Source organism: Lynx canadensis, chromosome D4, assembly GCF_007474595.2.
Source record: "Lynx canadensis isolate LIC74 chromosome D4, mLynCan4.pri.v2, whole genome shotgun sequence".
In the NCBI taxonomy this organism is placed as follows: domain Eukaryota; kingdom Metazoa; phylum Chordata; class Mammalia; order Carnivora; family Felidae; genus Lynx; species Lynx canadensis.
Genome location: NC_044315.2, coordinates 71857502 through 71876672, shown reverse-complemented (window position 1 = coordinate 71876672; position 19171 = coordinate 71857502). Strand labels below are relative to the sequence as shown.

General features: G+C 34.2%; 1 protein-coding gene across 1 annotated transcript in view; it reads left to right on the top strand.

Annotated features, from left to right (window-relative positions):
* The window catches only part of SHOC1 (shortage in chiasmata 1), an 84344-nt gene that overhangs the window by 59588 nt on the left and 5585 nt on the right, over positions 1 to 19171 (top strand). The window contains exons 19-25 of the mRNA XM_030294203.1: positions 3994 to 4060; positions 5287 to 5465; positions 6953 to 7070; positions 8384 to 8495; positions 9742 to 9863; positions 13976 to 14069; positions 17161 to 17292. Of these exons, the coding sequence (XP_030150063.1) occupies positions 3994 to 4060; positions 5287 to 5465; positions 6953 to 7070; positions 8384 to 8495; positions 9742 to 9863; positions 13976 to 14069; positions 17161 to 17292 (824 nt within the window). The remainder of the gene's footprint in view (positions 1 to 3993; positions 4061 to 5286; positions 5466 to 6952; positions 7071 to 8383; positions 8496 to 9741; positions 9864 to 13975; positions 14070 to 17160; positions 17293 to 19171) is intronic.

Genomic DNA, 19171 nt, shown 5'->3' with positions numbered 1-19171 from the left:
TATATGTTCTTAGTTCCCATTCTTATCCACCTAATGGCTATACCACAAACCCCCACTATGCTACTCATCCCCTCATTATTTCTTCTTTTTACTTGAGAGAGAGAGAGAGAGAAAGAGAGTGTGAGTCAGGGAAAGGGGCAGAGGGAGAGAGAGAGAATCTCAAGCAGGCTCTGTGCTGTTAATGTGGAGCCCCATGTGGGGCTCTATCCCACAACCCAGGTTTCATGACTCTTCATCCCCTCATTTTTAAGAGAATTATGCAGGGTACCTGTGTGGCTCAGTTGGTTAAGTGTCTGACTCTTGATTTTGGCTCAGGACATGATCTCACAGTTCGTGAGTTCAAGCCCCATGTCATTCTCTGTGTGGACAGTGCAGAGCCTGCTTGGGATTTTCCCTCTCTCTCTCTCTCTCTGCCCCTCCCCTGCTCATGTGCATGTGTCTCCCCCCCCCCAAAATAAGTAAATAAACATTAAAAAAAGAGAATTATGCTTTTTAATGTCCATTAATGGGGTAAGAATCTTCAGTTTTCTTCCCTACCATCTACAAACTTACCTAATTTCTTCTTTTACCTTTTCCTCCTTTCTTTATAAAGGAGGTGAACCTCCTCCTTTTGAAAACCAATTTTTCATTTCTGCTTTGGATCCTATCTCTTCCTGCATCAGTGTGTTCCTTAAGTTATTCCATAGCCCAGCCTTCCTTTCTAATGACTCTCCCTTAATCTTTAAGCCCTCTGGTCTTCTTTTTTTTTTTTTTTTTTTAAGTTTATTTATTTATTTTGAGAGAGACAGAGACAACGCAGGTGGGGGAGGGGCAGAGAGAGAGGGAGAGAGAATCCCAAGCAGGGTCCATACTGTCCGTACAGAGCCCAACTCAGGGTTTGAACTCATGAAACTGTGAGATCATGGCCTGAGCCAAAACCAAGAGTCAGACACTTAACCGACTGAGCCACCCAGGCACCCCAAGCCCTTTGGTCTCAAAAATAAAATAAAATACCACACTCAACCTATGTCATTCCTTTTTTACTATTTATTTTCCCTCTATAAATTGCATCTTTGACCATCTCCCAATATATTTCTTTGCTGTAACCCTACCAAACTTTATCATGCTGTTTCTTTTCTCCATGCCCTTATGCCTCCTGTTCTGCTATAATGGTGCTCTTCTCCCTTCTTTAACAGCTAACTCCTACACATCCTTTAAAAATCAGTTAAAACATTTGTTCAGGAAGGCTTGATTTAAATGCTTTCCTTTGTGATTTCAGGGTATTATATGCATACTTCTAAGGCGCTACGTACCATCCTGGACTGTACCAACTGATTCTCTTGTCTGCTTTCCTCACTAGTATGTCAGCTTCTGGAGGATAAGCACTATGCCCTAATTTGTTTTCCCAGCACCCACAAAAATGCCTGGAATATAGAAGGAACTTAATAAAAATTAACAACTGGATGAGCTAATGAATGCCTCTCTATATACCTAGTAGACTGGGACTAGTGAAAAAGATTAAACTGAACCATATACACATATTACAAATGTCTGCTTATCAGTGCAGTTAGCAAAATTAACTATTAAATTGTAGTAATGTGAGAATGGAAGATTCTTTCAAGCAGAACTGTATTAGGTGCTATTTTTTTTTTTAAGTTATTTATTTTGAGAGACAGCGAGTGGGGAGAGTCAGAGAAAGAGGGAAAGAGAGTGATTCCCAAGCAGACTCCTCACTGACAGCATAGCGCCTGATTCAGGGCTCAAACTCACAAACTGTGAGATCATGACCTGAACCAAAACCAAGAGTCCGATGCTTAACTGACCGAGCTTCCCAGGCGCCCCTATAAGTGCTACTTCTTGATGACATTATCATGTGTCTAGAGTCCAAATTTGCAAACTTGGATCTTATTATTTGTTCAGTTTTCCAGTCCTGGGCAGATGAGGTCTTATCTACTGAATTCACAAGATATTTCTAGTATGAAATTGGTAAAGCATTAGTTAACAATTGTGAAGCTGAACCTGCTACAACTGTCTGGAATCAGGCTAGTTGAAAACATTTTTTTAAGTTAGGAAAGTGATGAGCAATTAGCATTATAAAACCAAGGGATCTGGGTAACTGAAGGAATATTTTTGTGAAGAAGCTGAGGAAATGTTTCTGATATTTCTGCCCCACAGAGAAGAATACTTAAACCTACTTAATGGGGCAACTTTCCCTTTAATACACCTAAGACACATGGACAAATTATTAGTGTATATGTCACTTCTTATCTAGGCTTCATGCTGAACATGCCTATTTCTTTGGCTTTTGGGATTATATCATCACTACTCTTCCAATTTCTTTCAACAAGGTCTACTAACACAAAAATATTAACTCTCTAAGCTGAAAAAATGTTTTTACTCCTTCTAACTAGTAGCTGTCCTCTCTGTCTAGGAGTAAGACCTTTTTTTTTCTGTCTAGTGTTAGAAAATAGAAATGTGGTTTCATCGTCTATGTTTTTGGAAGATCCTAGCAGTTCACTTAGTAAGTAATCTGCTTTGGGATCATAGCTAAGACAAATCAGGTAAGGAGATTAGATTTGATTTGATTTGATTTGATTTTTAAATGTTTATTTATTTATTTTGAGAGAGAAAGCTGGAGTGGGGTAAGGGCAGAGAGAGAATTCCAAGCAGGCTCCATGCTGTTAGTGCAGAGCCTGATGCAGGGCTTGATCTCATAAACTGGGAGATCATGACCTGAGCTGAAATCAAGAGTTGGATGCTTAATCGACTGAGCCACCCAGGTGCCCCTGGAGATTAGATTTTAAATAATATGATCTTGGGGTGCCTGGCTGGCTCAGCTGGTAGAGCATGTGACTCTTGATCTCAAGGTTGTGAGTTCAAGACCCACATTGAGTGTAGAGGTTACTAAAAATAAAAATTTTTAAATAATAATAATACCTTGTAAATTTATATACAGAAGACAAATAGTACCCATCCTCTTCTTATTTCTACCAAAACTATTGTCATATTAAGCCAAGTAAACATGAGTAAGTAAGCATTACTTTGTTATCATTACATCATGCCTTTGTGAACTTTACAACTGATGAAAGTATACCAATAGAGTGTAAGTTTTATTTTAACTGGAACTAGCTATTCCTAAACCAGTTATGCCTACCAAAAATAAACTGTATGTGTGGGTACAGAATTTTTGAAATTAATTTTTTGTTAAGAAATTAGTAACATAGAAATTTAAGTTATAGTTGAGAAGCAGAAGTGAATCTAATGAGCAGGTGGCATCCAATAGATCTTCTGTTTCTTACACAACCAATAAAAAGGAAAAAGCGGGGGCACCTGGGTGACTCAGTAGGTTGAGCGTCTGACTCTTGATTTCAGCTCAGGTCATGCTCCCAGGGTCATGAGATCGAGCCTTGAGTTGGGCTCTGCAGTGAGTGTGGAGCCTGCTTAAGATTCTCTCTCTCTCTTTCTCTCTCCCCATCTGCTCCTCTCCCCTGCTTGTGCCCTATCTTTCTCTAAACAAACAAACAAACAAAACAACAACAACAACAACAACAACAACAACAACAAAAACCAAAAAGTTAAGGTGGTAATTTTTAAAAAAGGAAAAAATGACATCAAAATGTAGTCTCATTATGTACTTAAATTTTTGAGTAGAGAAAAAAAGGTGAAATCAACCATGATTTTTAACAAATAAAATTAAATGTACAGAATTGATGAGTATCTTATTTGGTTACTTTAAAATTAAGGTTTTGATCCACTCTATTATTTTACATCATAAATTCAGGCTTTCCATGCTTATACACACAAAACATACACACATACCAGACATATTGCCCATGCATCAAACTTTGATACCACAGACAGAAAAATAATCCAGAAAATTGTATTTTAAGCAGTTTCCTTGTTTACAGATCTTTAATTCATTGTTATGGTAGTGAAATATATGAACACCTAAAACTTATATATAAACAGAACACTGAAAAAAACCTTTTTTGTATTACTCTTCTTTTCTAACAGGTTTAACACTGACTGTCTTACAAAACAAAAGAAATGATTTTCTGGAATCTGAAGGTGTTTTAAATGGGTAAAAATGTATTTATTCATCTATGGGAAATAAACATACCAGTTTCACAGATTTCTTCACAATTTCTCCTGGAATTTAACTTTTTAAAAAGGCTTAATAAAACCTGAAATTAATCAATATCTCTCTCCTCTTCCTGAAAAATGTATTATATTAGAACACTTGAACTCAGGTCATTGCCTTATGTATTATATATTATTGTTGTCCAGAATTTTAGTTCAGTCTTGTTTCAATATCCCTGAATTATCATTGTTATTTTTAGTACAGGAAGTACCCGTTTAGACTTACCCTTGTTTATACCAGTTTTGGGTTTTTTTGCTCAGCATTGTTTCTTATATCTCCTTCCTTTCTTTGGAGTTCTCTTTCTTCCTGAAGTATATCCTTTAGAAATTCGTTCAGTGAGAGCATGCTAATAATAAAATTCAGTGTTGACATGTCTAAAAATGTTTTTATTTTGCCTTATTTTATGTAGAAATTATTGATTTCCAATACTGAGATCCAAATTATAAAAAGAGGTGTAAATCAAGTAGAAGCTCATAAAAGCACTTATGTCTATTATCTATCTGGATTGCTCTATATAGAAAATATCAGTAGAGATTTTTCATTATAGCAAGTGCTATTACATGGAATCTGAAGATGGAAAAGATAAACTTATGATATTTAAGTATCCATCTTTTGTTGTTGCTAAAGCATCTGTGAAGCTCACTGAGAAAAAGAAAAACCATTTCAAAGTTGTCAGATAATATTCTATTATATAGATCCTCAAAGATGAAAACCTCACATGTATAAGAGAATGAGATTGATTTCTCATGGTGATTTGTCTGTTATTGATAGGACTCAGTTAATAGTCCTTTGCATTTGGGGATGTGAAGTAGTCCTGTTTTTTTAAAAAAATGTATGACCATCAGGGTGCTTGGCTGGCTCAGTCAGAAGAGCATGTGACTCTTGATCTTGGGATCATGGGTTTGAGCCCTACACTGGGTGCAGAGACTACTTAAAAATAAAATCCTTAAAAAAAAAAAAAAAATGTATGACCATCAAAAGGAAAGATAAAGAGAGATTAGCACAACTGGAGAACAAATCAACAGAAAATACACCAGTGCCTTTCCAAGATAAGCAGGCACAGACTAGAGAAGAATAAACTAGCCAAAAACAGTCATCTTTTTAGCCTTCAAAGTAAATAATGACACAAATATAATTCCATTTTCTTGGCTTTCCTTTGTCTTCAGTACAAGTTCCTGTGTAGTTGCACATAATCAATATATTGGAGCAGATTTCCCCTGGAGTAACTTCTCATTTGTGGTGGAATACAATTTTGTAGAAAACTCTTGTTGGACTAAACACTGCGAGAAATTGAATATTCCTCACATGGCCTTTAAAGTGATTCTTCCAGACACAGTATTAAAGAGTAAGGATATAAACTAAAGTCCTTTTGTTGCTGAGGTAGAATGGAAATTGTCTGTTTTCTGTTTCTGATCTGTGGAGAGAGAATGAGCTATGGCATTAGAGGACTTGAGTTCAAGCTCTAACCTCACCACTCGGGTGTGACGTTGGGCAGGTTCTTTCCCTCTTACCTCATATTCATTTGTAAAGTAAGCTTTACTGATGATATCTGTCTTCATCTCTTTACCTTCTAAGTTTTATTTATAATAGCCCAATTTAATTATGATTATATCGCATTTTTTTGTATTTATTTCGCATTTTGTATTTCGTATCTCATTTATATCATATTTTTAATTGAATTTTAGGGGAAATTTTGTTGTAGTATGTTGACTGATTCAGAAAACTTAATATGCAACAAAAAGTTACACACAGACACTTAGAGAAGACTCTAAAACCACTTTGTATATCATTTGGCTTCTCTGTATTTCTCGGCAACCCTTCACATGACTCAGATTGTGAATTCTCACATCCATTAAGTAAAAAAAGCCTGTACATTTTTAGTCCCAGGGCATTCCTTTCAATACTTGCCATAAATTACTTTCTATCCACCTCAAATCTGAGTGGGAAGTTTGAATTCTGAGACATTCTAGTTCAATTCTAAAATACAGTCACCATAATGGTTACTTTGGAATTTTTGATAAACAGAATTAAATGTTAAATTGATTAAATAATTGAAACATGGGCCCAAGAAAAGATAAAAGCATCCTAGTTTATAGGTAGAGGCTTCTTCCAGTCTCTTGAAGATGAACTTAATTTATTCAACCATTCCTTATTTGGAGCATTTACAACACTTCAGTTTTCCACTACTGTACTACAAGCTTTATAGTAGTTTATTATATAATTTTATATACTGTTCTAAGAAGTGAAATGAATTGCTGGGTCAAAAGTATATACACATTTACATATTGTCAAATATCCTTCCAGAAATGCTATCTCAATTCATATTTGTGCAGAAAGTGTAAGAGAATCCTTTTTCCAATATCTTTATAGTAAGTAGGTATTATTATTCTAAGTCTTTGACAGAATTATAGGCAGAAAATATTTTATAGTTATATTACAGTTAATTAATTATAGATAATTAATGTCTTGATTATCCATATCTTTTCATACATGAATTGATCTTATATAGACATTCTTTTGTAAATTGCCTGTTAATGTTCTTTGTCCATTTATCTATTGAGGTATTTATTATTTTCCTATTGATCTGTATCATATAGTAGTTTTAGTGAATTCTGTTAACTGTGTTTTATTTCTAGGTAATGTAATAGGATAACATATGCTTTTTATTTTATTCTTCAGACCTTTCTTTATTCTGATTTCTGATTTTTTACAGTGAATATGTTTTATTTTTATACTGCTCCTTGAACATACACTTGTTATTCTCATGTTTAGTAAAAAAGAGAAAGAGCTGAAAGATGAGAAACAAATATTTATAAGCTTTCTCTCATTTAGGAAGAACCTTGCTGGATAGTTTTGGGGGCTTTCTTTTGGAAATTCAGGTTCCATATGTGTTTTTTGCATCTGAAGGACTTCTTAATACTCCAGAAATTCTTCAGTTGCTAGAATCCAAGTAAGTTATTGATTTCATAACTTTTAGCAAGGGTATATATATTCTAAATGACTAACCATTATGCTATATATGCAGTATTATTATTTCTCTCTGATTCAAGCCTGCAATTATATCATATGAATAGTTTTCCAAAGAGTTTATATCAAGTTACACTTCTCTCCCTGTAGTACACCATCATAATTACTGAATGTTATCTTTTTTGGCAATATACATCAATCTTGTGGAGAAAAAAATGTTTCATTATTGTTTAAATTTATATTTTAATTTCATTTCTTTTGTTACCAGCAAGTACGAACACTTTATGTGTCTTTTTTTTCTGTGAATTATATGGTCATATCTTTGGGTCATTGATAATATGGAGAATGAGTGTTCTTATTTAGAGGGCCTTAAATACTGCCTGGGAAATAGGACTATGAAGTTCTAAATAAATTCTCAAATTTTTAGACTTTAAGTACTGAGGTCAGACCAGCACTGAACATTTTAAAATCATATAAAACACTTTATCACAGCATACAAGTTGTCACAGAAATATTAGACATTGGGCTATATATCAAGGAGGAATAACTGAGCTGTGACCTTAATTAAAATACAGATCTAAAAATAAATAAATAAATAATACAGATCTATTTTCCATGCTTTTGTTTTTAAATCTTAAGGCTATGGGGCATTCACAGAAAACTATGAGCTTACAAAAGGTAGTTAAAATCTAGGCCAGTTTTAAGGAAAGAGAAAAGAAAATTCTGATAAATGCAGAATGTTTTAGTCTCTTACAAAGTGTTTTGATTTCATGAATTATTATTTAAAAAGCTGGAAGAAATTGGCCAATACATTTATAATAGTATTATGTGCAGTAATATTTAGTAAAATACCTACGGCAATGCACATCTTAACGAATTTTTCATATATACTGAATAAATCATAATTTAATTCCTCAAATTTATAAAGTAGAATAAATTGATATATGAAAGAAAAAGTGCAGTCGTTAAAATAATTTAATATGCAAGAGGACAATACAGACTTTCTTAAAGAATTTTTCTGGGACGCCTGGGTGGCTCAGTCGGTTGGGCAGCCAACTTCAGCTTAGGTCATGATCTCAGGGTTCGTGGGTTTGAACCCTGTGTTGGGCTCTGTGCTAACAGCTCAGAGCCCAGAGCCTGGAGCCTGCTTCGGATTCTGTGTCTCCCCTCTCTGCCCCTCCCCTGCTCACGTGTCTCTCTGTCTCTCAAAACTGAATAAACATTAAAAAAATAATAAAACAAAAGAATTTTTCTTAGTCATTTCATGATGTCACCTAAAAATATGGTATTTTACAGCTATAATATCACACTAGTGGAGAGAAGCTGCAGTGAGTCACTGAAACTCTTTGGAAGTACAGAGTGTTATGTAGTGGTGACAGTTGATGAACACACCGCCATAGTTTTGCAGGTAAAACTAGACAGTAAGAAATACAAGCCAAATATCTGTGTAATTTATTATTAGCTCTACTATAGAGAGCTTAACTATAATATTAGTGATTTCTTCCAAAACTTTGCAAATGGACAAGTACTAAAATCATCACTATACAAAATTACTATTACCAAACTTCTTCAATGCCTTATAATTTTTAACATACTTTAAGAGGACAAAGCAAATACGGAATCTTTAATGTTATATATTGACTATTTTAAAATATATGTATAGAATAATTATAGTGTTGAAAACCTGAAATATCAAATCCTAGCTACTATGCTTCTTAACAGGTGGTAGTATATTAATCCATGATTAGTGATATGAGATTTCCTCTAAAGTAAGTGGGGGTTACCTATAAGTAAGCTGATTAAAAAACAAAAAGATTCTCGTTAAAAAATCCCTATAGTTTGGAATTTAAGATTTACAAATTCTTGACTGAATCTCCTTGATATGTTTGCTTGATTGGAGTACAAAGAAATTAATTCAGTAGGGTGGGAGTGGGGAGCAGAAACCAAGTTTGATGGTATGGAGTATAAATTAATGGCAAAGATTATGATAACATAAGTCTGATTTAATGAGCAAATGTTAACAATATGGAATTATATGATGGAAACACCAGGCTCTATTAGAGGGTTTCTTGAGAGATACCATGTCTTACATATTTGAAGTTTTTAAAAAACAATTATTTGGGGGAAATACTGTTTAGGAAAACTTTTAATTCAGTTACATAACTTACTGTCAGAGTAAGACATTTCCTGAATCATTCACTCTATAGAATTTAATTGTGTTAAAGGAAAAAGGGAATGATGGGCCATTAGAGAGCAATTCCTGGAAGTCCATTGACTGCTTCCTTCCTTAAGTAATAAGCAATCAGTGCAGATTATCCCATGGGCTTTTAAATGTATTTTATTTTGCCCTTATGAGTAGCCAGATCTCTATCTATAAAGGACCTTGCCTGAGTAGGGACACTCTGTATCTAGGACTTTGGGAGATTCATGAGCTGTCCTTGCTTAAGCTATCATTCGCTGTTTGACATCTACTACATAATTTTCCCCCTACTACTTCCAGTGTGATTTTAATTTCTCCATAAAATGGGAGCCCATACTCATGTTTCTTTTCAAGTTATAATTTATATATCATGGATTCTTAAAATAGGGTAACAATAACTTCAAAACAACTGTTCAACCTAGTGAACCTTTTTATTTTATTTATTTTCTGGTAGGACCTAAAAGAATTGAATTGTGAGAAGGCATCAGACAATATCATTATGAGACTGATGGCATTATCATTCCAGTACAGCTATTGTTGGATAATTTTATATACCAAAAAAACATTAAACTCAGAGTAAGTAAACATTTCTTTGTCCAAAGTTACATTTATATTTAAGTTACTTGGTCCTCTTCTTTGAATAAAAATCGTTATGCAAATTTTCCACTTGCTCATCTAGTTCGCTTTAAGTCAGGGATCCTCCAGGTGGAGGAGCCATGCCCATAGGAATTTGGGATGCCCATAGGAATTAGGATTTGGGAGATGATGTATTTCCCCTAGACGTTCTGTGCAAATCACCCTCCCCTCCTCTACTTCACTAAGAATTTCAGCTTTAAGTGTCATGTCTTATTACTTTTTATTTCTGAACTTGTATGTTAAAAGATGTAATTAAGTCACTCTCTCTAAAATCTTATTAAATATACCAACAAAATAGCATCTTTTGGGGCAGCTGGATGGCTTGGTTGGTTAAGCGTCCGACTGTTGGTTTCAGCTCAGGTCATGAACCCGCGGTTTGTGAGTTTGAGCCCCACATCGGGCTTTGTGCAGACAGTGTGGAACCTGCTTGGAATTCTCTCTGCCCCTCCCCTGCTTGCTCTCTCTGTCTCTCTGTCAAAATAAATAAATTAATTAAAAAAAAATTTTTTTAAATAGCATCTTTCTATACTTTCTGTCATTGATGTGCTTAACTTAAAAATTACAAAAAAATCCATGCCGAGACATTGGCTTAATTTATCATTATATGTCTCTCCTTTCCCTCATCTCTACATTTTATGAACCCACTGCTTCCACTTCCTTTTTTTCTCTGCAGTCTGGCACTTCTTCCTACATCTGTACTCATCTCTGTCTCTCAGGGCAACTCATCATTCATGGCTCTCTCATGATCAGCTCCAAAAATATTTTCATCTTCCACTGCTCTAAAGCGTTTAAGCCTGTTGTCAGTGCCTTCTTACTCGAAGCCCTTCAGTCCTATGATGAGTCAATGTTTTGATCTTCCATCTCTCTAACTACTCTTTCTCTGTCTGTACCTCTTCTTCCTTGTCCCAATCTTCAGATACATCTGAATTGTCTTCTTTCTTCTATTTGATCCACTGGAAATCTTCCCCACTCCCATGGATTCAGTTACCATCATTCTGCATATAAATTATGATATAAACATCTGCAGCTGCAGTCTCTCTTTGAAATTGCTGACATGTATCTCTAATTTTCTGTTAAATATTTCCACCCTGATATTTTATAGGCTCTCAAACTTAACATGTTCCACGGTGAATTTATTATATTCTCTATCCTCTTCAAAACAATATCTCCTCTTTTCTGCCCTTTAGTTATTTATGACCATTGCCTTTCTTTTAGTCACCAAGTTTAGAAAACAAATCCTATAGATTTAACCACTATCTCTTTTTTTTTTTATTAATCCCCTCTCTCCATTTATGTTACCAGCATCTTAGTTCAGATTCTTATTATTTTATGTGGACTGTTACAATAGACTACCAACTGCTTTCCCACCTCCAGATGGCTCTCAGTGTTACTCTCCATAATCTGTCAGACATCCAATTAATATTCCTAAAACCAGGCTGTTACTGTTTCACTCCGATAAAAAGCCTTCACTGACTTTCCCATTATCTACTGAATACATACATACTATTCACCCAAATATTCAAATTCTTCAGAGTATAATCTCAACTTATATTTTCAGCTTAGTTTTCACTGCTTTCCATTTCAGCTAGAAGGATTTCTCATTGGCTTGCAAATATGGTCCTGGTTTTCCTACTTCTACTTTTGCCAATACATTTCTCTCTTTCTACGATACTCTCTACTTCCTCTAACTATTTCATCTGGTGAAATTGTGCCTATTTTTCAGAAACTATCCCCAAATACCACTTTTTCTATTCAGTCTTTCCTTAATACCCGCCCCCCAACTCACACGTACAAATAGATATTTAGTTGTGACCTCTCCATCCTTTGAACTCCTTAGCTCTTTGTCTTTTCCTCATCTTTGATATTTATCACATTTTGTTTTGTATTATCATTTTAGAGTACTTGCTTTATGGCACCTCATATTGTGTCATATGATAGATGCTTAGTAAATATTCCTTGACTGAATGAATGCATCTTTCCTACTAAATTGAAAACTAGTCTCATTCATTTTTTAAATCTCTACAGTTATCATGCAACACATACCACATCACTCACAGTAGAAGTTTTAAAAATATTTAATTTAGTTATTAGAGAAGGTAGAGACATCTTACCTTATTTGACATGGCCTGTGTGACTTTTTTCTTTATTGACTTTTTGCTTGACTCCATTTTTGTTTATCTACTGTTCTGAGCTCTTTGTATATGATTATTATTAAGTGGAAATAAGTTTAAGTTAGAATATAAGAGTCCAAACTCCCTGGTTCTTATTCCTTTTTCTATTAACAATAACCTTTGGCAAGTCATTTAACCTTGCTTTTCCTTTCTACCAGAATTGAAAAAGAAAAATAATAATTTAGATCTAAAATCTTCATTTTGAATATTAGTAAAGTCTCTGAAGCATTTTAAGCTTGGAACTTGCTTATAAAGCATTAAAGCTTTATCAAGATCTTGGAAGTATTATAGAGATAAAACTGCTTTGAAAAAATTTTTAAGTTGTTTTTAGATTGCTTTCCACATATGTTCTAGAGGTGCAATTGAAGTATAAGCAAAAAAGAGGAGATTCACACTTATTCTTACCCAGATTTTCAGGGAAACAAACCCCACTAATTATGTAATAGCCTGAGATAGTTTTATGTTCAGGATGTGACGAGCTATTTATTCACAATAAGATGTTATTATAAAATGTAATTATTTTCAGACTTCTAGGTATCTCAGCTCTATATTTTTAGATTTATAAAAACATTTAAGAAGTATCTTAATCAACTGACCAAATGAGGAAAATTCAACATACAAAATAAAATTGCTCGAGTTACCTTAGTAGTTCATATCATTAGTTCCTGCTTGAAAAATGTGTTAGGACTCCTGAGGACTACTCCCAGGTTTGATGATTTGATAAGAAGATTCACAGGACTTGGCATAGACTTGGACTCATGGCTATGATTTATTATAGTAAATGGTTACAAGGCAAAATCAGCGAAGGTAAAAAGTGCATGGAGCAAAATCCAGAAGAAGCTAGATGGAAGCTTCCAAGAATCCTAGCCTAGCGGAGTCACACAGAATGTGCCTAATTTCCGCAGCAAAGAGTTGTGACAACACTTATAAAATATCATCTGCCAGGGAGACTCACTAGAGACTCAGTGCCCAGGGCTTTTACTAAGGACTGGTCGAGTAGGCACTGTCTGCCTAGCACATACCAAAATTCTAGACTCCAAGAAGGAAAGCAGGTGTTCAGCAGAAACCACATTGTTTGTACTGTTTAGGCACAGTGAGTGACTCTTATTGGTCACTCTTATGAAATAGCTCACCTGAGAAAGAAACTAGCTGGGGAAACAAGAGCCAAGAAATTAAGAGAGCCCTTATCTCAATGATATTGAGACCCTGGATCCGACAGTGTCTTCCCTGGACTTCTTAGTAATATGAGCCAATAAATTTCCTTTTTGCTTCTTAGGGTATTTAAAGTGGATAAAGGTAGTAGAAATATCTATCCAAAGCTTAAGACTCACATCTGATCTGCTTAATAACCATAGAAGAAGAAAAAAAGTAGTTTTTAAAAAAATTGAGATACAATTGACATACCACATTGTGTAAGTTTAACGTCTACAACATGCTGACTTTATGTATTTATATACTGCAATATGATTACCCATGTAGAGTAATGATCTTTTTAAAAAGCGTTTTTTTCTAACAGTTCAGGAAAAAAGAGCCAGGGAGGATTCTAGTGAGCCTGGCTCTGGTCACATATTCATATCTGAACCTGGTACTTTGGCCAGGGAGATAGAATATTTTAGTTTGTGTCAGTCAGCTAGCCATCCCTGAGTCAGTAAGGGTATGAGTTAAACTCTCCTCAGACACACTCTCAGCATCCCCTAGATTTAGCTGGATTGTTAAAGAATGGAGGTGGAGCCATCTTTTCAAAAGAATGCTGAGCCTACCACACTAGCATTACTTTAGCCAGATTATTCTAATAATATGAAATGTCAAAAGGAAATGAACGTCTAATAAGTAGAATCAGACATCAAATGAGTACAAGAATAGTAATATAATCTTTTTTAGGTACCATCTTACAGAAAAGGCACTTCATCATCTAGCACTGATTTATGCAGCTTTGGTTTCATTTGGGCTAAAATCAGAAGAACTGGATGTAAAGGTATTCTTTTCTTACATGTTTGTTTTAATAAACCAAAATTATACTCAAACTCAAGTGCCCAGCTAGTAAACTAAAAAATTCTTAAAAGCCTTTTAACAGTTATTCAAATTAATAAATATTCTTTCCACTTAAACTTCTGTTCTAAAAGCCTTTAATGAATTTAAAGTCATATTTTATCTCTTAATTACTATTTGGCAGGATATGAATAAAAAATATTTGTTGATCAAAAATGTTTGCTTATGAAAGATACACTCTTTTAATCTGCTGTAATCATCTCTAACCAGTGTCTTTTCTTTGTTTTCAATGTCCCACTCTGAAATTTAGACACTTCCCCCAATTCAGGGCTCAGTCCTCTTCAGTTATCACTTTATACTCTTTCCTTAATAAACTCAGACATTCCCACAAATTTAGCTTTCATTTCTGAGTATAATCCTTAAAAATTTCCTGATTTTTCTTTAGATCTGTACCTGTATTCTAGCATTCTACTGGAAATCTTCACATGAATATCCCACAAGTGCCTCAAACTCTGCATTTCCAAAACAAAACTTCTCATTCTCCCCAAACTTAGTTTATGGCATTACTATTGTAACCTAATCAGTAGTAGGTTACTATTGTAACATAATCAGTCTTTAGAACATATCCCTCTATCCTACTCCTGCTATTTCCCAAATTCAGGCTTTTGGAGTTTTAAGCAACTTCCTGACTAATGTCCTTATTTCTAGTTCTACTCCAGTGCATCATATATATTGACATCACTTATATTTCTGAAATACAGCTGTGAATATTTCACTTCCTGGGCTGTAAGCTCCTGAAGGAAAGGAAACATGTTTACTTGTTTTCATATTCCTGGCACCCAGCACAGTGCCAAGTACGTAGTAGGCTCTTAATAAATAGTTGTTGTTACGTTGAATTTTCTTGCTCACAAGACCTTCCATAGCTTCCTACTTTATTGAAAGAGAGATCAAACTCAGCTGGTTTCAGATTTCACAATTTGGCCCCTAGTAATCCTTCCTTTAGCATCATTCTACTCACCATTTCCTGAATATGACCACACTATCACCTTTAAGCCATTGCACTAACATATCATCCCAGCCTGTCTCTTCCTTCCCCCTAACCACCAGCCTTCATAGTTCTGTCTGTTTTTGCCTGGCTCAAACACTACCTCCTTTAAGAAATGTGCCCAGTTACACGGCTCAGGTTATGATCTCATGGTTTGAGGGTTTGTGCCCGTCAGGCTTTGCACTGACAGTGCAGAGCCTGCTTGGGATTCTCTCTCTCCATTCTCTCTGCCCCTCCCCCACTCGTGCTGTCTCTGTCTCTCTTAAAATAAATAAATAAACTTTAAAAAAATGTTCCCCAGTTATACCCTCTCAGGATAAATCTCTCCTCCCATTCTCCCAGGGGCACTTTATGCCTTTATTATAGTATAAGGTATTCATTCATGTACCTTCCACCCTGGAGGGTAAAAACTAGGCCCTTTTTCTTTGTAAAATGTATAGCATCTAGTACATTACTTTATAAACAGTAAAAATATTCAACAAACATCTACTAAATAAAATTAAATCAAAACACATTAAAATATGTCACCAATACTCAAGTCTCCCATTCTTCTGACTTAATAACATTATTACATAAAAGGGGCTCCCTAGACTCATATTATTTTAGAATATATTGTTGCTTTACCTCACTGTATTTAGTAGTATAGTTTTTGGCTTTTTAGAGCACATCAGTTATGGGTTTAAAAAAATTTTTTTCAGGCATCTGAAGAGCCTAGCCATAAAAGAAACATGAGGAAGTTTAAGTACATTTTCTTAAACTAAAAGAATATACTGCTATTAGTGTTAGGCTATGTTTTATTCTAATGTCAAAAAAAGGTCTATGTCTTTATGAACTCATTTTGCAGAAAAATGCATAGATAAACACATATGCAAAATTTTGAAAACAGTGTTAGGGGGTTTCTGAATCTCTCAAAGCCTAGCCATGAGCTCCAGAATCCTTGCTCTAATAAATTAAGGTAATATTCATTATCATCACCATAAAATTGTGCCTTTATACATTTATATAAATGTGTCAAATCTTCTCAAAACATCCAAAACTGAAATAAAATTAATTTGGAATCAAACAGTGTTGTTTCTATACACTCTATATGTACTTAATACAGTTTAAAGAAAATCCTTCTTTAGAATACATGTATTCCCTACAGGTATGTATTAACAGTCTTGTATTTGTTACTCTTCTTGTGAAATAAAAAATTGTCATAATGATTTTATAAGGTTTCTACAGTCTCTATTTCTTGAATTTTCACTACAGGACAGGGTGTTTATATTTCTAAGATATGACTGTTTAGGGCAGTATTCTCTATCCACATTAAACTGCTAACCCATGGACTATACTTCCTTCAACTGAATCTAAAAGATGAAGGTAAAAATAGAACTGAAAGCAGAAGAAAAAGGCTGGCATTTCGAAAGAGAAGGGCCTGGAGGAAAACACAACTGAAAGACAGGAAGTAGGAAATATTAAGAAACTTTTTTTAAAGTTTAGTACACAGAGCATAGTATCAAATAAGCCAATATTGGGTGAACAATTCCCAAAATACTCTAAATCAAAACTTTTTTTCTTTTCAAATACACATCAACTTCATCTGTAAATATCCTTTTTTAAAAAAGTATTTGAAAAAGCTTGCAGTATATTTTTAAAATTCTTATTTTTGGTAACTATTAGAGTTAACTTGGAAAAGCAAAATATTAAATATTATTAATGATAATCTAAATTGCTTTGCTTCTAACATAGGTGAAATATAAAACCAAATATGTTATTTTAACAAATTATTAATAAATGCCAAATGGAAGTAAAGAAATTTAGTTCCAAAAATTGGAAAACTATAAAGATACCACGTTTAAAGAAGGGAAGAAAATTGCTTAGACTCACAAAATATGCTGGATTTCACATAGATACTTTAATAAGTTATATCTAAAATTATATTCAAAGGTTAAAATCAGGGCTTTTTTCTTCTAATTACAAACAGTTTTTGCAAGATATATTTTGCTCCCTAATATTTCCTATAATCTAACATATAGAAAATATATTTTAGCTTGTACTTGCCCCAGGAGTGGAAGAGGCTGCACTGATAGTTCGACAAATTGCTGATCACAGTTTAATGACCTCGAAGAGAGATCCTTATGAATGGTTGGATAAATCCTGGCTTGAAGTTTCACCATCTAAGGTTCATCCCCTAAATGTGTAAATTAGATATTTGCAAAGCAAGTATAGATACATATACTTGAATTCTCTTTTTGGTTGCATATTTTTGTCCTATAATGTTTGCATAAGCATATAGAACAGTAACCATAATGTACAGTATTTATTTAGATCATTTTCCAGAATCATGGGTATTTTGCAACTTGACAGAAGTATTTTAATGAACTTTTAATGCCTAATATTTTTAAAACATAACTTTTTCTAATTCATAAATTTATACATTTAAGAGTGGTAAATATGATAATAGCAAAATTCCATCATTGCCTTTGTCAGTAATTAAGTTACATAATCAAAACTAAAAGTAGAGTTGTAAAATATTCGTAAGATTGAATAGTAACTTTTTAGAAATTCCTTCAGGTTAAGCATAATATGTCTAAGTTCTCATACCAACCTTATATCTCAGTTTCCTTTATTTTTTTAATATATTCAAATCATGAAACCATAAAAAAAGAATAATAGAGCTTTTTATTTACTAACATGGAATGACCTTTAAGCTATATTAAATGAAAAATGAAGTTGTGGCATACAGTGTGTATCCTACCACTTGAACAAGGGGAAATTAATATTTATATGTGTTTGTAAGTAAATAAAATATCTCTGGAAGAGATCATGATAATGCTATCAAGAAATGATAACATTAGTTATCTCCAGACAGGAAAACTGGGGTAATGGGGGGCAGGAAGATGAGAGTTTTTACTGCACACCTTTTTTGATAAGTTTATTTATATATTTTTTGAGAGAGACAGAGGGCACAAGTGAGGGAGGGGCAGAGAGAGAGAGGGAGACACAGAATCTGAAGCAGGCTCCAGGCTCTGAACTGACAGCAGAGAGTTGGACATGGGGCTCGAACCCACAAACCATGAGATCATGACTTGAGCCACAGTCAGACGCTTAACTGATTGAGCCACCCAGGCACCCCTACTGCACATCTTTTAGTACCCTTTGAATTTTGAACCATGTGCCTATTTTGCCTATTCAAAAAATAAAATTATAAAGCAAATAAATATTCGTGTATTCATATACATTAAAAAATATTCATGTATATTAAATCACAGAATTTTTATATGCCTAAGCAAAACATAGTACTATTGGCAAGTATGGGTATAATTAATTATGGGATGTATATATGTCTGCAGTTTCCCTATTACCAAGGCATGTCTAATCTACTCACATGTCTGTCATTTGATTTTATCAAAGAGGGTGCAAAAAGCCAGTATATCCCAGAAAGAAGAGGGAATATGACAATAATAAAAGATGGCTGCTATATTTCTAGATTATTATGAGATCTCTCTGGAACACATTTTTAGGCCATCAAGGTCAGTTCTGGTTGATAGAAGTTCTTCCTCTATTCTTCACAGCAAGGCTTTCCTGAAACTACAACATCTGTTAGATATCATAAACATGGTTCATCTTAAATCAAATAGTGATAGTAACATATGGCCTACAAAGGATGAGCTAAAGAAATCTTGAGGTACTAAAGTCCCTGAAAACGTTTTCATTAGACAATTTACCATTAGAGGGGTGCCAGGGTGGCTCAGTCAGTTAAGCACTGGACTCTTTGGCTTAGGTCATGATCTCACGGTTCATGCTTGAGAATCTCTCTCCTTTCTTTCTGCCCTTCCCCAGCTCGTGCTCTCACTCTCAAGATAAACATTTTTTGAAAAAAGAAAAGAAAATCTACCAATATATAATACAATTGTCATTTGAAGGAGATGAACTATAACAAGTTTTTTGGATGAATGATTGAAATGAATGAACTTTAAGATCTTTCCCAATTCTGAGAGCATATGAATCTTTTTTTCAAATATTTTCATTTATTTTTGAGGGGGAGGGGAGGGGCAGAG